Source organism: Gymnoscopelus braueri, assembly GCF_963280865.1.
Source record: "Gymnoscopelus braueri genome assembly, chromosome: 8".
Taxonomy (NCBI): domain Eukaryota; kingdom Metazoa; phylum Chordata; class Actinopteri; order Myctophiformes; family Myctophidae; genus Gymnoscopelus; species Gymnoscopelus braueri.
Window position 1 is genome coordinate 50,138,987 of NC_137609.1, and position 19,863 is coordinate 50,158,849.

General features: G+C 38.8%; 2 protein-coding genes across 2 annotated transcripts in view; both read left to right on the top strand.

Annotated features, from left to right (window-relative positions):
* The window catches only part of psmg1 (proteasome (prosome, macropain) assembly chaperone 1), a 228,226-nt gene that overhangs the window by 56,013 nt on the left and 152,350 nt on the right, over positions 1-19,863 (top strand). The window lies entirely within an intron of this gene.
* Positions 2,162-19,863, top strand: part of sim2 (SIM bHLH transcription factor 2) — a gene marked incomplete at both ends in the record, with an annotated part of 35,311 nt that continues 17,609 nt past the window's right edge. Inside the window, 3 exons of the mRNA XM_080436187.1 lie at positions 2,162-2,336; positions 14,369-14,451; positions 19,170-19,259. Of these exons, the coding sequence (XP_080292313.1) occupies positions 2,162-2,336; positions 14,369-14,451; positions 19,170-19,259 (348 nt within the window). The remainder of the gene's footprint in view (positions 2,337-14,368; positions 14,452-19,169; positions 19,260-19,863) is intronic.

The following is a 19,863-nucleotide window of genomic DNA, read 5'->3' on the forward strand; positions in this document are numbered from 1 at the left end:
AAATAAAGATATATGGACACAGGGAATAGTGACGTTACCCATAGGTTTCTATACAGACCCGTTTTTGCCACTATTTCATCTATAAGTATTTATGAGAAATGTTATAAATAAAATTGAGTGTTAATACTCGAGTGTTAATTCTTCTGCAACCAGCAGGAGGAGAAATAGTGACACCTTCTGGGCCATTAATGAGAACTGCAGTGCTTTTAACCCACTTCCTCATTGGCTTCATTTTTAAAACCGGATCCTTGCCGCCTAGCTGAGTCAAACCAGAGAGGCCTGTAAGATTTTCCTTATTAGTGCCACAGCAATCTTCATCCATCAACGCTGACAGCCATGCAGAAAGCGATAGCTCTAAATGCCACCGCCAACGCAAATACATGGACCGACTCCACTGGCTTTAGTGTATGAAAGCTGCTTTCAAGCAGTTGCAAAAGTCAACCAAATTACACTTACATGATTAGTATGTACCTGTAAGTTAAATTATTAATTATTATTATAATGACGCTAGCCAAAAGCCATGTGCACGGCGATACAGTGCTCACAGTCACAGGTGTTTGACTGGTGCACGCACGCACACACAAACACATGCACGCACATACACTTAATTAAGCTGTCTTTATTATTGTTTTTATACTCTGTTTTTTGCTTGTTTTCACATACATAATTTCACATACATAACTTTGTTTTAACCTGCTGTTCTTATTTCAATATTATTTACATTGTTGTATTATGCCTACTGTAATCTCAGCATCATTGAAAATGAGGGCTCTGAGAAAATATTTCCGAGATTTCCGAGAAAAAAATAAAAATAAAGGTAGAATGAAAAAAAAAACATTCTTGTCTTTTTGGAACCAACTGGACCTGGGTCCATTTGGTTCCATTTGTATAATATCAATAATAAAATCAATTTTCATATATAATAGACAGAAATGGTGCTCATTATAAGATGGCACCATTTCTGCCTGTGTCTCAGAGGAGGGCTGTGGACAGTTCAGAAACCTACCAGTGACATCATCAATAGTGAGATTATTATTGTTATTTTTGTGTTAATTAATGCAAGAAAAATTGCTTCTATTCCAACATGGCTACTTTCCAGGAAGATAAATCCTGTCATTTCTTTTAGCTTGGAATCCTCATCTATGATTTCACTGGTAGGCAGGTTTCTGAACTGTCCACATGCCTCCTCTGAGTCACAGAGTAACAGAAATTGTTTCATCTTAAACTGAGCATTTAAAGGACCAATAAAAGACCCGTTTGAAAATAGGTGATGTGCTCCTTTAATGCTGAGGACGGTGACAGTGCTCTGCTCTCCTACTCCTCTCTCTCTCTCTCTCTCTCTCTCTCTCTCTCTCTCTCTCTCTCTCTCTCTCTCTCTCTCTCTCTCTCTCTCTCTCTCTCTCTCTCTCTCTCAGTGCAGTCAGTCAGAGGTTTCCCAGCCGGCCACCAGCACACATCATGCGGATCTTTCTAACCTGAACGCACCACGTCAACAGGCTGAGGAGCTCCATGCATGCAGAGACAGAGAGGAACCAGCTTTATGAATGATTCTTCTCCCATCAGTGGATTGTAAAACCAGCCGCTTAAAGGAGATTTTTTTTTTACCTTGAATCCACGTCGCATCCCTGGAATGAAGCGACTGATGATGAAGTGAAGTGACGTTGAAAACCATCTTTTGGCATTATTATTATTATTATTATTATTATTATTGTTGTTGTTATGGAAGGCGAGCGATCAAGCTGGACTCCACATGGAGGTATGGTTCATAATGGTGTCATTCTGACCAATAATTTCTGGGCTTGACTGTTTTCTCATTTGAGGACTTTCGAAAGCCTTCATCGTGGAGATGTCCAGTCCAATGGCACTGCCATCTTCTTCTTCATCGTCTTAACCTAGAAGGTCTTCTTCTGACACATAGATGTTTTCTTTATGTCTAAACTAAACCTTATTGGCACACAGGCACTTTTCTGGAGTCATTTTGTCATTTCATCATCATCATCATCATCATCATCATCATCATCATCTGGCTCAGGACAGTATTGAGACCCTGTGGTCTGAATGGATGAGAAAACTCTTTTTGGATCTTTTGCTAAAGGTTCAGTACAATTACTGGACTTAAAAAGTCCAACTTGTCCTGCTGTCCAGTTGGCGTCCGTCAGACATGAAGGAAAAATCCAAAAATGCAGCGAAGACGCGACGAGAGAAAGAAAATGGAGAATTTTATGAACTGGCCAAACTGTTGCCTCTGCCCTCAGCCATCACCTCCCAGCTGGACAAGGCTTCTATCATCAGACTGACCACCAGCTACCTGAAGATGAGACAGGTGTTCCCTGATGGTAATTATATAATAATACATATATATATACATAAATAAATACCTGAAGATGAGACAGGTGTTCCCTGATGGTAAATATATAATAATACATATATAAATATATACATAAATAAATACCTGAAGATGAGACAGGTGTTCCCTGATGGTAATTATATAATAATACTATATATATATATATATATATATATATATATATATATATATATATATATATATATATATATATATATATATATATATATATATACATAAATAAATACCTGAAGATGAGACAGGTGGTCCCTGATGGTAAATATATGAAATGGTAAGAGGATAGGTGGGCAGTTCTGGGCACCAGTAAAGAAGTGGGCACCTCGGTGTTAAATTGCCTATTTTTTCCAAAATGTTACAAAATAAAATATTTGGAAAATGTTTTAATGTAGACCTACCGGTACATTACAGTACATACATGATTAGAACATGCGACACTTAGGTCTAATATTTCTATAATTGCTACAAATTGCTACAAAACTTGTATATACAGTCATTTTGGGGCATAAACAAGAAGTCTTTTTTTTTCAGTTTGGACAAAATAGCCCATTTTACATCGAGGTGCCCAGTTGTCCCTAATGCCCACCTATCCTATGAAATACACACGTAGGCCTACATAAAATACATCAATAAATACGGTGGTAAATAATACCATCACTGTAAATTATAAACACATCACTGTACGAAGCGCACACATTTAACTCTGAAATGGAAACATTGTGTTCACTCTCAGAGTTATAAATGGGCAAAATAACGGGTTACATTATGCTATATTATTGACACATTGTTAGAAAGAAAATGACTAAATTAGACTCGGTATAAGCAGAAAAAAGTTGGCTAAACAACACACACATTTGTCAGTATATTTGACAAATAATGTAAATATGAGTTAAAATGTTAATAGGTCAACCATAAAAGAAAACCATAAAATTGAAGCCAAAATGCGTAATACTGATGTCCAACCATGATGTCTCACTGTTGTTACTCCCTGGGGTTTTAAAAGAGTGCGCTCATAAGAGTTATATTATATTATATTATATTATATTATATTATATTATATTATATTATATTATATTATATTATATTATATTATATTATATTACATAATACTTGACATAATATTATAATATAATGTAAAGTAATATTGCATAACAGTATATATATTTTCTATATCCCATTACATTTACAAACAATTAAACGTTTTCAATGTCTATTATTTCAGCTTGACGTGGACACATTAAAAGCCATTTAATACATTGCAGTTGTCCGTTCAGTATCACAGAAATCGGACCACAGAACAGTGTGTGTATTAGCTAATCTAATGTTGTCAAAACCTTAAAATAAAGGATATTAATTGCATTAATCGAACAGCATGAAACGCTTTGAACGTCTATGAATTATTATGCGTTTTATTTTACATCGAAAATATAATTTCACGGTGGTCTCGGGACTGCAACACACGTATTCCTTCATTTGGAAAACAAATGAGAGAAACTGATTTAAATAAAGAATAATTATTTATTAGCTCTTAAAAAAAATGGGAGAAACTGATATAAATGATTATTTATTTGCTACATTTTGAAAAAGGGGAGGAACTCATTTAAATAATGATTTATTAGCTACATTTTGGAAAAAAATAAGAATAATGATTTATTAGCTATATTTGAAAAAAAGAGAGAGAAACTGATTTAAATAAAGAATAATTATTTAGCTACATTTCTTTTAATGTTGACGAAAAAAGGCGTCAGTTTTCGCAAATGCCTCCCTCAATCAGCGAGATAAATTATTGAATTAGTCTTTATAAAGATTATATAAATATAAATATTTGGACAGGTCTAAAGGGCCAGAAAAACAAGCTCTCTTTCCCTTCAGCAGTGGATTGGTCTGTCATCACTCATAAAGTCACTGTGAACACAGGGGCCTTTTCAACAGTGGTGGGAAAAGTACTCACATTTTTTTACTTGAGTAAAAGTATCAATACTGCAATGTAGAAATATTCTGTTACAAGTAGAAGTCCGGAATTCAAAATTTTACTTGGGTATAAAAGTACAAAAGTATATAAAAATGTACTTAAATTACCAAAAGTAGAATGCAGAATGTCCCGTTTCACAAGTTATCATAATGTCTAAAATGTATTTTTTAAAAACTTGAAAATAGACGATCTACAAGCTCATGCATGCATCGTGATGCATCGTGAGCTTGTAGATCGGCTATTTTCAATTGGCCGAAATGTAGGGAAGTGGATAATGTATGTTTTGTAATAATAATCAAATATTTGCCTCTGAGACGTAAAGTAAAAGTACTGAAAATTGGAAACACTCCAGTAAAGTTAAAAATACCTCAAAATTATACTCAAGTATACAGTACTTGAGACTCTTGAGTAAATGTACTTAGTTACTTTCCACCACTGCAGGCAGCCCACCCGTTAGAGAGCACTGTAAACATTTACACATCATCTTAGAGAGACGAAACTTTCCGCTCAGAGAAAAACAAAAACAATCCTTGTTGTTGTTGTTATCTTTATATTCCATTTGATGACGACGTGCAGATAATGAACCTATTTTTATGAGAATTATATATTTTTTAATGATTTCGATTTGCTGTAATGTAACTGATAGACAGACAGACAGAAATTATCACTATATTCCGTTTTATGATGACATGTAACAACAAGCCTATTTTTATATTGATTCAAATCCACTTTTGATACTTTATTTATTGGATGATTCACTTTTAAAGGAGTAGTTCACCCAAAACAAAAATGTTTGTTTTAGTTTTTGTCGCATTTCTGAGCCAATATTCCAATATTTAATTAATTGAAGCAAATCTGCCAATCTGAACAAGAGCAATGCTATATTTAAAACGATAGGCTTGGCCTCCTATTTACTTCAATTAATTAATTAAATATTGGAATATTGTATCAGGGAAAAGATCCCCATTAATTCAAGGCCTCATGGTGAGTAATTGATAGAGGGGTGGGGGTCGTTTTGGGGGTGAACTACCTCTTTAATGTAACTCTGAGAGGGTGCACATTTAACCAAATGGACATTTGGTTAAATGTGCACCCTCTCAGAGTTATAAATTGAGTAATAGATGTATGTATGAATGAATTAGTGTTGTTGTAGTGAATAATGGCTGGTGGACTGGCGCTGACCTCATGGCTTAACGCTCCATTACAAACAGGCCTGTTTCTGTCCAAAGAGTGGTTCAAGGTCTGGCCCGGGGGCCTGCTAGGAGAACTTTGAGGGGGTTTACAGGGGTCCCTCCATCCATGCAGTTAAAAGGACCGCTAACAGGCTATAGCCTAGTTTAATTTAACTAATTGCATTTATTTATTTGAAATTAATTACGAATTAACTGTGTTTAAATGTGGATGTATAGCCTATTATAGACTTACTGTAGGCCTATTTAATTTCATGTACAAATATGTTATTTAGAATTCTATTTGGTTTAAATGGAAACATAATTTTATATGAGGGTCCCTGTGAGTGAAAATGGGGGTCTATGGTCCTACGAAAGTCCATTTTTGGGGGTCAGTGATTTAAAAGAAAGTGTGGAAAAAACAACCGGCCTTAACTCTTATGTTCCCTCTGGCTCTGAGTTACATAGATTGGCTGGTTTTACTCTAAATAACGGCATAAAACTTTTATGATAAAAGTAACTCAATGACATGTTAAATGAAGATATGCATTAAAGTAATTTTTTAAGTACGTTTTTTTTGCGCAGGTGAAAGCAAAAGCGATGCACCAGAACAGCTGAATGGTCGCCGTATAGCGGTCCATTATGATCATGAGTTGATTTGGAATGAAACCGATCTGTTTAAATCAGTGGGTAAAGTATACAGATACTCAAGTACTGTAGGCCTACTTTTTGATACCAATACTTTTGTACTTTTTACTCAACATTTAGAATTCCGGACTTTTACTTGTAACAGAGTAGTTCTACATTGCGATATTGATACTTTTACTTGTAACAGAGTAGTTCTACATTGCGGTATTGATACTTTTACTTGTAACAGAGTAGTTCTACATTGCGGTATTGATACTTTTACTACTCTTTTTTTCCACCACTGAGTGAATCTATGGAGTTGAATAGATGCTGCTTGAATGCCGTCGCATCATTTCGTTAAATACATTTTGGTTCCATTTGCAGAATTATAATTAACAGTATATTCAATTCAATTAGATTGAATTCAATGTTATCATAATGTCATAATCACAACAGGTTGTCTCACTAACACAGTGGTTTTCAACCTTTTTCGCATCAAGGACCCCCATATTGACACATATTAGCCCAGGGACCCCCATTTGAAAAGATATGCCAGGGACTCAACCATTTAGGTTTCTTGGGGGTCCCAATCCACACTGTCAGTGTTCATTTAACTCTGAGAGTGTAGCCTACAAATGGAACCAAATGGACCCGTCAGGGTCCATTTGGTCACTCTCAGAGTTTACAGACACATAAGGGTCAATTTGGTTCCTAACTATTCATTTGTCTGGGGACCCCCTGGAACCCCTTCAAGGACCGCTGGTGGTCCCCGGACCACTGGTTGAGAACCACTGCACTAACATATAGAGCAGAGACCCGACATCATCCCACCCTGAACAAGAACTTGACCTATATAATTTACACCAGTGTGGTGGAAGAAGTACATTTGTTACTTAAGTAAAAGTATCAATACCACAATGTAGAAATACTCAAAATATATTATATTAATAATATTCAAAATGTAGGCCTACATGCAGAATGTCGCATTTCATTTCATGTCCCATATGACAACACTTGTCATAGCCATATAGTCATTTAACCCTCGCTGTATAGCGTCACAATTTATCGGCCTTTACGTTATCTAGGCTGTTTTTTGTTCTTTCTCCAGATGTTAATTATGAATAGAAAATCGTGAATTGGTTGCAACGAAGCCTTTTCTCTCCGGAACTGTAACAACTATAGTGTCCATTTCAGAGCATTGATTAATTCTATTTATTTTTGCAAACTGCTAATGAAGTATTCAATCAATCAATCAATCATGTGCGCATTTCAATGAACAGTTGCCTCGGTTTGTTTGGGGCAGTGATGGAAAAAGTACTTTATTATAGGCTATAAGTAAACCAATACCAGAATGTAGAAAATACTCTGAACATACAAGTCCATATTTTATTTTTATTTTTTTAACTGCTGGATCAATAAGAGCACTGTTTCCCAAACAGTGGGTCAGGATCCATTTGTGGGTCGCGGACCCATTTCCGTGGGTCAGAGTATTTTTGTGTTTCCAAAATGTTGTTATTGTTATTTTAAAATATTTTCTAAAGATTTCCACAAAAGAAATCCTATAATATTCAAAGAGCTTGTAGATCTGCTATTTTCACTAGTTTGGGTTGGAGGCCAACATCTGAATTCTCTTTTGGGTCTTGATATAAAGTGTGGGAACCACTGGCCTAAAGTAGGCAATATATCAAAGTAAAAGTAGACCTACAATTGTGATTATTTTAAATCTTCTTAATTAAATATGAAATGTAGGAAACTCACACTAATGTGTCTCATCAAGGCTATTTTCGAATAGCCAAATTATAAAATAGGAATTAATTGGTAAATATATGTATTTGTATTATAATCTACAAAGTAACTTGCAACTAAATCTGTCAAGTAATTCATTTATTTGCCTCTGAGATGTAATGGAGTAGAAGTATAAAGAATTGAAAAATGGAAATACTCAACTCAAGTAAAAAAGTTTTAAAAAAAACTGAAAATTGTACTTAAGTACAGTACTTTATTTATTTTTCACCTGGTTTGGGGAAAAGTGTGAGTTATTCCTGGACATTAACGTCAATGTTTGTTTGTTTGTTTGTTTATTTAAATATATATCATATTACAATATTTATTTCAGCATGCAGCCTGAGCAGTGATACTACACTGTCCTTCACACAGCTGCACTGACATCATTAATAATTGATGGTTAATCTGCTGGCAGTGGGGTAAAGTAACTAAGTACATTTACTCAAGTACTGTACTTAAGTACATTTGTTTTAATATTTTTTACTTTACTGGAGTATTTCCAATTTTCAGTTATTTTACTTCTACTCCACTATCTCAGAGTCAAATATTGTACTTTTACTCCACTACATTGATTTGAAAACTTTAGTTACTAGTTACTTTGCAGATACAAATTATTATATTATAAAACATACATTAACCACTTCAGCCATATATTATACCTAGGCTACTTGGTACTTTAAGTATATTTTGATGCCAATACTTTTGTACTTTTACTTAAAGAACATTCTGAACACAGGCCTTTTACTTGTATTAGTATTTCTACACTGTGGTATTGCTACTTTTACTTAAGTAAAATATGTGAGTATTTCTTCCACCACTGATCTGTGGTCTATAGTTCATTGGTTCTCCACCTTTCAGGACCTCCAGTTTGATATGCATATATACCATGGACCCCCATTTGATACCTTTCTGTGTTCATTTAAATGGAACCAATGGAACCAAATGGACCTTTACGCGTCCATTTGGTTCCATTTGTACTCTCTCAGAGTTACAGACCTGTAAAGGTCACATTGAGAAACAGTGAGCTAAAGAACAGACGACACACACGCGCACACACACACACACACACACACACACACACACACACACACACACACACACACACACACACACACACACACACGCACACACACACACACGCACACACACACACGCGCACACACACACGCGCACACACGCACGCACGCATGACAGATATGGACTATTTATCAGTGTCATTTAAATAATAGCATTGTATTGCACAGTTTGAACCTTTCTGTGCTTATGTACTGTACGCCTATTTGTGTTCAGATGTGTGTGTGTGTGTGTGTGTGTGTGTGTGTGTGTGTGTGTGTGCGTGTGTGCGTGTGCGTGTGCGTGCGCGTGCGCGTGCGTGCGTGCGTGTGTGCGTGTGTGCGTGCGTGCGTGCGTGCGTGCGTGCGTGCGTGCGTGCGTGCGTGCGTGCGTGCGTGCGTGCGTGCGTGCGTGCGTGCGTGCATGCGTGCGTGCGTGCGTCTGGACATACATATTATTAGTATTTTCAGATAACCTTGCATCCGGATGTGCCATTATAAATATTTGACTTCTGAGTTTACATGGACCACATATTTAACTTTCTAACTGCCAAGGGATATGTATATTTACCTCTACACAGCTGTATATTTGACTTTCATATTTACTGTACATCACTATCAGACTACCAGCTCAGTGGGTCGATCCCCAGCCGGGTCATACCAAAGACTATAAAAATGGGACCCAATGCCTCCCTGCTTGGCACTCACTCAGCATCAAGGGTTGGACTGGGGGGTAAGTCTCTGTGATATACTAGCCTCATGTCCAGGGGATGTACTTGTACATGAAGCCGCCTCACGCTACAGAGACAGGAGATGGGCTCCTGCCCTATGGGCCACATGGCTCGCCAAGGCTTGCTTACGATCAGACAGTGGGCTTTTTGTATACTTTTAGTATGAAGAATAATGAATCCAGTGCATTTAAGTTATAGCGTGTTATGTGTCATGTTGTCACTCATGGTGTGACACTTCTATGCCCCTGTTAAAGGTGCCATACACCAAAACCTGAAGTGTTAATGTCACTCTGAGGGTGTAAAAATGAACCCGTCAGATAATTCAAGCTACAGGTGATTACATTGTGATCTGTGCAATTCTGCAGAGAAAGTCCAAGCTATATGTTGGTTTTTAATCCACATGTTAATCTGATCAAAATTGCCCCAAATTCATCCATGAACACAGGATTTGACTGTGTAATTGGTTCTATAGGTATGACTGACAAATACAAACTTTAGTAATCATGTATCCCCTTGTAACTCTGAGAGTGTCCAAATGTGGACCATTAGTAACACTGAGGGGGTACAAGGTTCTCTTTTTTTTACCATTTGTCCATTTTTCAGTGGACAAATGGACACAGCGCGTGTATGGGGAGAATATCAAAGTCCTTCTTATTGTATATGATGATGAATAATGATCTATGTACGGTATGTTCTCTCAATGTGGCAGTGAGACAAAGACAAGAGGCAACTATACAGTGTTCACTGATATGTTTCAGTGATGTGTTTTGGTTAGAACAAAACTTTTTTTGTTAAAAACGTAAAGCTCTATATTGTGGTAGTAATAGAGTGTTTGTTCAGTAACAGGGGTGTCCCTATGTCTCTCTTTAATAAAGATAAAGTACATTTTAAGGTGGGTTGCCAATTTCATCCCATCAGAAGCGTTCTCTCGTGATTGGATGAAATTGGCAACCCACCTTAAAATGTACTTTATCTTTATTAAAGAGTTGGAGAGACAGGGACACCCCTGTTACTGAACAACATATCCTCACAGCAGTCATGTAAAATGGGCGACGAGTTGGGATGGATTTGAGCATCCATCAACGTTTGACTTGACGGTGTGCCCCATGATGTTGCATGTTGATGAGGGTGAGATGATTTACACATTTTTGTGCCTATTGGTATGCGACGGCACGCACTCAAGGGGCTGTCTTAAGTGTTTTTAGCGGACTCGTCAACCTATTACGAGTTGGGAGTGAACACTTCCGCCTTCCAGTGTGCGCGGGACTGCTGGGACCGTTGTAAGATTAGCCTATATAATATCCCGACCTGAAAATACACATTTCTGTTTACTAAAGAGGAGAAACAAGGAGACTGTTATTGAACAAACACCCTAGAATGACTAGCCTACTATAAGAAAGTATAGCTATTTAACACTTATATTAACAGAAGAAAACTTAAACTTAAAACGTATAACTCCCCTTCAACAGTAGCCTACAGGTTCTCACCATGTTGTGGAACACATTCATCAACTACAGTGCTAAGAGTAGCTACAGTCCATGTTGTAGAATACATTCATCAACTACAGTGCTAACATTAGCTACGTACATACATGTTGTAGAATACATTCATCAACTACAGTGCTAACATTAGCTACGTACATACATGTTGTAGAATACATTCATCAACTACAGTGCTAACATTAGCTACGTACATACATGTTGTAGAATACATTCATCAACGACAGTGCTAACAGTAGCTACAGTACATGTCGTAGAATGCATTCATCAACGACAGTGCTAACAGGTTGTCACCATGTTGTGGAACACATTTATCAAAGCACTCGGTTATGCAAGACGCTGCCGCTCCAAATGGAGCCCAGCTCGTCTTGAGGAATGTGTTTCCTGTCATTACCATTGGACCGGCTCATTTATATGTTTGATTTATATGCTTAAATGGTGTTTTTACTGGGCCTGTAACTCTTTAGAACGGCATGGTTTTTGATGAATTGTGTCGAATTAAAACACAAAGTATATGGGATATTAGCCTTATTTGAGTAAGAATATTGAAATATTAATAAACAAGACAGGGTCTAATTTAGGCACCGTTTCACAAAGGGAACCAAATGGACCCTTATGGGTTGTAACTCTGAGAGGGAGTGGAGGAAAGTACATTTACTCAAGTCCTGTACGTGTGTGACATCATCAGTCATCTATGACATATCTATGACATATGACTCCATGTATGGGCAGTGTCTCAGTCTGACCAGAGCCACTCTGTCTTCCATTATAAAATTAAAGTTAAATATTTCAGAAAATATGAAACATATGTGGGTGGGGGGGGAGTATGGAAGCACTTCTGTGGCCTACTGGCAGTGTTCACAAGACATTTGCTGATCAGACCAGCGGTTTGCGAGATTAACCCTGGACACGCATGCACGCACACATGCACGCACACATGCACGTGCACGCACGCACGCAGATAGGCAGACACATTTATAGATGGTTTGCCTCCTACAGAGCCACACTGTAAAAACAATTACAAAGAGATAGGGACGATACATCTTAAATGACGCTTGCCTTACAACCCCTCTGTCGATGTTGATATAATCCTTACGTCTACAATTAACAGATATAAAAAAAAGGATCCTTATGTCTATAATTTAACTGATGATACGGATCCTTATGTCTAGAAGATATACTTAAGTCTAGAAGACATCTGTGTGTATTTCTCTGTGAAGCGTTGACGTTTCAGGTCATCGGGCCGGCATTCTGACGCAAAACCATGCATGTGAGATCATCGTTTTGTGATGTCAAGAAAAGGTTCCAAGGTTCCAGGTTCCAGGTGATCAGAATGCAAGGTTGAACTCAGGGACACTTTTTGTGCGCGATACGGACGCATCCGATTGCCTATTTTGATGAGGAGGGATAATTATTTACTATTCTCTGACTATCGCTATGCAACTCGGAGTCATCAGAAGCAGACATTGCGTCACTCGTTGCGGGAATGTCTGCTGCATGTTGTGTTTGGACCAAACCAAATGAAATCACTGACAGTGGAATAGTCGCACTTTCGGAGCATTGCCCGCAGTGGAGAGACAGCAGAAGTTTGAGTCATTGCATTGCGTTAACATCTCGCAGATAACACAGATAACATATTATGAAAAGTATGATTTACTATAATTTGCGCAGAGTCCGAAGACAGTTGTGGTTCAGTCTGGATCCCGACTGCGGAGTCCGGACTTTGAGGATCACTGTGTGCTGGTCGCTAAATTATGGATTCCACCAAAGTTATAGGAAGAGCCACCCATAGACCCGCCATACCTGTGTCTGATTGGCTTCCTGGCAGGCATAGGTTTACTGAGGTTAGGGTTAAGGTTAGGTTTAGGCATAGTTTTACTGAGGTTAGGGTTAGGGTTAAGGTTCGGTTTAGGCATAGGTTTACTGAGGTTAGGGTTAGGGTTAGGTTAGGTGTAGGCATAGTTTTACTGAGGTTAGGGTCAGGGTTAAGGTTAGGTTTAGGCATAGTTTTACTGAGGTTAGGGTCAGGGTTAAGGTTAGGTTTAGGCATAGTTTTACTGAGGTTAGGGTCAGGGTTAAGGTTAGGGTTAGGCCTAGTTTTAATAAGGTTAAGGTTATTATGAAGGTTAGGTTTAGGCATAGTTTTACTGAGGTTAGGGTCAGGGTTAAGGTTCGGTTTAGGCATAGTTTTACTGAGGTTAGGGTTAGGGTTAAGGTTAGGTTTAGGCCTAGTTTTAATAAGGTTAAGGTTATTATGAAGGTTAGGGTTAGGCATAGTTGCAAAAATGCTAGGAAGGAAGAACTATCAATCACAGAGATTATGGCCAATCACAGCAGGATTTTTAAGGTTAGTTTTCTTGTAGTTCAGTGTCGTGGCTGCTTGAGTGTGATTGTTATCTGTGTATGAGTGTGGTATTTATTGCAGTGCATTAAGTGTTGAGTAACGTCTTTGTTAAATGTCATCTACTGTACATCTCCTGAGTTTGGATTTCCTGTTTTTGAGTCCTCATGTCCAATACTGATACACCCCTAAAGTTATTATATTTAACACCCCTAAAGTTAAAAACAGTTTGACGCTCATTATCACATGACTCCCGAGATCATGTTCGCCTAATTTGGTGGACACACACACACACACACACACACACACACACACACACACACACACACACACACACACACACACACACACACACACACACACACACACACACACACACACACACACACACACACACACACACACACCAAAACGGAATGTCTTCCTTGGCCTACTGGCAGCGTGCAACTCCCCTTCTTCCTGCAAAAGAAGGATGACTCTGAAAAGCATGACTCTGTAGATGACATGTGATCAGTTGGGACAGGAGAGCAGAGAGGGACACAAGGAGACAGGAGAAGCGAAGGCTGAGGACCCTTATGGGTCCGTTTGGTTCCATTTGTACTCTCTAAATTAACAGGATGTTTACACTGTAGATTGGGAGTACCAGAGATTTTTTTAAAATCTAAAAAAACATATACCTCTATCAAACAGGGATCCGTGATCTAATGCATATCAAACTGGGGGTCCATGAAATTAAAAAGGTTGAGAATCACTAAACTAAACTAAGCTGAAGAACCAACATGTGTTGTTGTGTGTACTTCCATAACATGAGTGTCTCTTGTGTGTAGGTCTGGGAGAGGCTTGGGGTCAGATCAGCAGGGTCAGTCCTCTGGACAGCATGGCCAAGGAGCTGGGGTCACACCTGTTACAGGTATGTAGCATACACACACACGCCTAAATAATAATGTTTCTGCACACAATGATATCACATCATATGCTTGTCCAGATGTGGTAGGGGAGAACGGGGTAAGATGAACCTCTGGGTAAGTTGAACCACCCCCTGTATCTTTAAAACTATACACACGAGTTGTCATATGACCTTAAAATCAGGACACACCCATCATTTCCACCTGGCTGTGAAGTTGAGAGACACATGGGTAAAGTGATAAGCATATTTCTACACAAAAAAAGTGTTTTTTGCTGGTCAAAGTTAATTTTTTACTTTTCTGGTATAATGATTTTTATTTTAAAGCAAATGTACCCAGGTCTAAACTTATATATCATGCATGTTGGTGATATTCCAATGTATAAAACCATGTGAATCATTTAGCTAAAGATTAGCCTGAAGCATTAAGCTTAGCCAGGTTAGGTCAAATGGTGGCCATGGGGCAAGATGAACCAAATGCCTTGGGGTAAATTGAGCCAATTTTCCTAATATTAATCACTATTCATATTTTTTATTATGTCTTTGCTTCTCAAATTAGGCTGTATGACCTTTCATTTGGATGAATACACTCATTTAAGAGAAGTTTTCAATATTGTATTAACAATTGCAAATATTAAAAGGTTCTGAATAACAAATTGATTTAATTGGTTTTATATTGTTTAAATACCATTAAGAAAATAAATAAGACTATTTGCAAAAGGGAAATGTGTTATTAAATTATTGTTGATACGTGAATACATTATTTGTTCAAGTTTAAACTTGAAAATGAAAAATATCATATGGGTAAATTTACCCCTTGACTAGGATCAACTTACCCCTTACCTGGGGCAAGTTGAACCACATGACCACTTTTTTTTGAGAACCCATATTTTTACAACCATTTGTCATAGATGCACAATCATTATTTCAATTAATAGAAGACATCTTGAAGTTTTAGTAGATGTTTAGATTTTACTTCCATCTAATTTTTCCTTGCCTAGAGGTCAACATAAGTAAAAAGTGGTTAATCTTACCCCGTTCTCCCCTACTAAAATGGCCATGTGTATGAAGATAAAGGTCTTATGACATTCATTTTTTTTAATGGGGGGGGGGGGGGGGGTTATGACCTCAAGTACACCCAAAAACCTGAACTTTGAACATGCAGTGGATTTTGTGTGGTCTGGGGTTTTCTGAATAATTAATCTTTAAAAAAGTGCTGGGATTGGCCCCTTGACTTTGACGTCATAGTCCCTTAATCCCACCCCCTCTCCTCCCCGCCCCTCCCCTCCCCTATCCTTTCCTTTGGGCCAGCGACACCCGCAGGTAAAGATTTATTTTTTCATTGCAGTTGAAAAGGCTTTAGAAATCAGAGAGAAAAAAAACTGCCATGGATCACTGGAGTGGATTTTTCAGTTAAAACATTTTAATACACGTTTGAAGGACCATGATAAAGACTTTTAATGTGTTGTAAAACTGAATGTCATGAAACCTTTAAAGGTAGGGTAACAAAAAGTGTTTTGTTAAAAGGTTAAAACACTATATTGTGATAGTAGGAAATCTAGGAATCATTGCTATAGAGTCAGTGGCGTAACGCAGAATCGCGGGGCCTCCCTGCTGCGCGTGCATGTGCGTGCACAAAAAAAATCGGGTCTAATTCGGTCTAATTCGGGTCTAATTCGGTTCTATTTGACCAATATAAATCAACTTTTTTCTTTTTTTTTGCTGTAAAAATATTTGTATTAGCGCAGGTGGGGCCCCCCCTGATGGTGGCCCCCCCGCACCGCATCACTTGCTACCCCTCCGTTACGCCACTGTATAGAGTGTTTGTTTAGAAGGAGCCTCTGCGTCTCTCCAGCTCTTTAATAAACAGACAATATATTTTCAGATAGATGGCCAATCTTCAGCCAATCAGGATGAAGTACCCATTTATCAGCTTATATTTGATAGTGTTTCAGTTCCACTTTTGTCTGCTCATTTCTTTGTGTCATCACTTCCAATTTCAGTTGTTTATCCTGTGCCCTGTGTACGTTTTCTCTCCTGATAAAATTGGTATCCCGACCTGAACATGTATTTTATGTTGAATCAAGAGCTGGAGAGACATGGAGACTCTTGTTACTGAACGAACACTCTATAGCAATGAGTACTGAATATAGAGCAATTTAACACAATAACACAACACAAAAGAACAATCACTTACCCTACCTTTAATATTGAAGAGACGGATGGACAGAAAACCATGGTGGAAACCATGTCCAAAATAGTTACTTTTCAGGATATGGAGATAAAATAACCTGTGTTCCAATTTACAATTTAGGTATTTGGCAAAAGCTCTTATCCAGAGTGACTTAAAAGTGTGGAATTTAAAAGAGTTTTAAAAAAGAAAAAGGGGGAAATAATAGAGCATCTGTGTAAACAACATGCTCTCTAAATCACATTCTGTACATTTGTGGTCAAGAGAAAACAAATCTAAGAAACAAAAACATGAGAACAAGTAACCCAGATATATCTGCATAGTAGGATAGTAGCAGTGGTGGAAGAAGTACTCAGATATTTTACTTAAGTAAAAGTAGCAATACCACAATATGAAAATACTCTGTTACAAGTAAAAGGCCTGTGTTCAAAATGTTACTTGAGTAAAAGTATAAAAGTATTGGCATCAAAATATACTTAAAGTACCAAAAGTAAAAGTACTAGAATGTTTGAAAATAGCAGATCTACAAGCTCACAAGTGCAACGCGTTGTGAGATTGTAGATCGGCTATTTTCAAACAGCCTGTGTATAGAAGAGGTGAGTGCTAGGGGGTGAGGTGGAGTCTGAAGAGGTGAGTGCTAGGGGGTGAGGTAGAGTCTGAAGAGGTGAGTGCTAGGGGGTGAGGTAGAGTCTGAATAGGTGAGTGCTAGGGGGTGAGGTAGAGTCTGAAGAGGTGAGTGCTAGGGGAGAGGTGGAGTCTGAAGAGGTGAGTGCTAGGGGGTGAGGTGGAGTCTGAAGAGGTGAGTGCTAGGGGGTGAGGTAGAGTCTGAAGAGGTGAGTGCTAGGGGGTGAGGTAGAGTCTGAAGAGGTGAGTGCTAGGGGGTGAGGTAGAGTCTGAAGAGGTGAGTGCTAGGGGAGAGGTGGAGTCTGAAGAGGTGAGTGCTAGGGGGTGAGGTGGAGTCTGAAGAGGTGAGTGCTAGGGGGTGAGGTGGAGTCTGAAGAGGTGAGGGTTAGGGTTAGGGTCTATAGAACGTGTGGAGTGTTGTCCAGGGTGTTTTAGGGAAGGGAGAAGAGTCCATGACGTGTGGAGTGTTGTCCATGGTGTTTTAGGGAAGGGAGAAGAGTCCATGACGTGTGGAGTGTTGTCCAGGGTGTTTTAGGGAAGGGAGAAGAGTCCATGACGTGTGGAGTGTTGTCCATGGTGTTTTAGGGAAGGGAGAAGAGTCTAGGACATGTAGAGCGTTGTCCAGGGTGTTTTAAGGAAGGCTTGGACAGCATTCCTTTTGTTAGCTGATATAAGTGAGCCGGAAGGCTCGGAAGTGAGCTTGGATCAGGTCTTGAAGGTATGGCCTTGTGAGCCAACATCAGTGTTTTGTACCCGGTGTGGGCAGCGACCGGAAGCCAATGAAGGAAACGGGAAAGGGGGGAGGCGTGTGAGGATTTTGGCTTGTTGAAGAGCAGGCGTGCAGCGGCTTTATGGATCACATGGAGGGGCTTAAGTGCACGTGCCGGGAGGCCAGTATTTAAGGAGGGATTTACAGTAGTCAAGCTTTGGGATGACTGAGGCCTGGATAAGGAGATAGACTCCTGAGGATGGCTCTAGTCCTTCAGACTGACCGCTAATGTGTGCCTTGAAGGAGAGCTGACTTACCTGGGACTGTCATACAACAAAGTATAGACTATAGGGCATTCATTTATGGAAATATATAAAAAGATTGAATAGGGAGATACAAGGTTTCTGCCCAACAGTGACGATAAGATGGGTACAAATACTACAGCTGCATGCTGTATACACATGCATTCTGAATAAAACTAACTGACCCCATCTTAAGTTGAAATGGTTTTACATACACACACTATATCATATCGTCGCTGTCGGGCAGAAACCTCTTATCTCCATATTATAACCTTTTGTGTTTTTTCATAAATGAACATCCTACTACTTGATCACACTGCAGCATCACACAAAAGCATCAAAAGTAACAGATCCACAAGCTTGTGCGTGCGTGCGTGCGTGTGTGTGTGCGTGCGTGCGTGCGTGCGTGCGTGCGTGCGTGCGTGCGTGCGTGCGTGCGTGCGTGCGTGCGTGCGTGCGTGCGTGCGTAGGGTAATAGAATAACTTCCTTATCTCTAACTTGTTTGGATTGATTGTGTAGAGTCAACATTGCAGACCCAAGTTTGTTGCCTTTCGGTTTGAATGAAGGATAAATAGATGATAGAAAAACTTTCAATCTAATAAGATCGGTTGCATTGAAAAGAACAACATTCATCACGTCCGTGAAATCATTCGATTTCACAGACCTGATGAAGACCATGTAGGTCCAATCCAAACGTTGCTCTTTTCAATAAACAGTGGGAGCATTTATAATAGTGTGCAGATAATGTTTTTGTCCTTCTTTTTTTTTTACTTTTGGACACATTGAAAATGACTTGCATGTGCGTGCATTATCCTTGGAGCGCTTTGTGTTACACTGAAATACATTGTGAACCATGGTGGCTTCTGTCTGATCCGTCTCTCTCTCTCACTCCCTCAGACTCTCGACGGCTTCGTTTTCGTCGTCGCATCTGACGGCAAGATCATGTACATCTCTGAGACGGCGTCCGTGCATCTGGGACTGTCCCAGGTAAGTTTAACCCATTAAGACCTGAGGCCGATTCTACAATGCCGTTTAACCCATTGAGACCTGAAGCCGATTCTACATGTCTCCTAAATCCCAACAGTTTTCTGAAAAACGTATGTTTCTATATCAGTGGTGCTCTATTCAAAGATTTGCACACATTTTCACGAATTTTCAAAAATAGCACTCGGTGCCGCGCTATACGAGCTTGTAGATCTGCTATTTTTGAATAGCCCAAAGTGTAAAATAATGCTTTTTAGCTCAAATCTAAAAATGACACAGTTCCAGGTCTTAATGGGTCAAAGCAGTAGTTCTCACACTTTGTCGTACCAAGGACCCCCCAAAAGTGTATTTGGCCGTGGACCGCCATCTGAAAATGTCATCTGAGCAAAAGTAGTTAATATAGCATCACAATAACTTTAACCACATTAACCGTTATTTTAAACTCTGGCCATTCAAAAATATTAGATATACAATATCTCATAGCGTGTCACTTCGTGCCGTGCTATGAGCTTGTAGATCTGCCTTTTTTCTTTTAAATCGTGAAAATGTGTGCAAATCGTTGAATATATATATTTTTAAAGCAAAAATTTTCTGGGGGTCCCTGGAA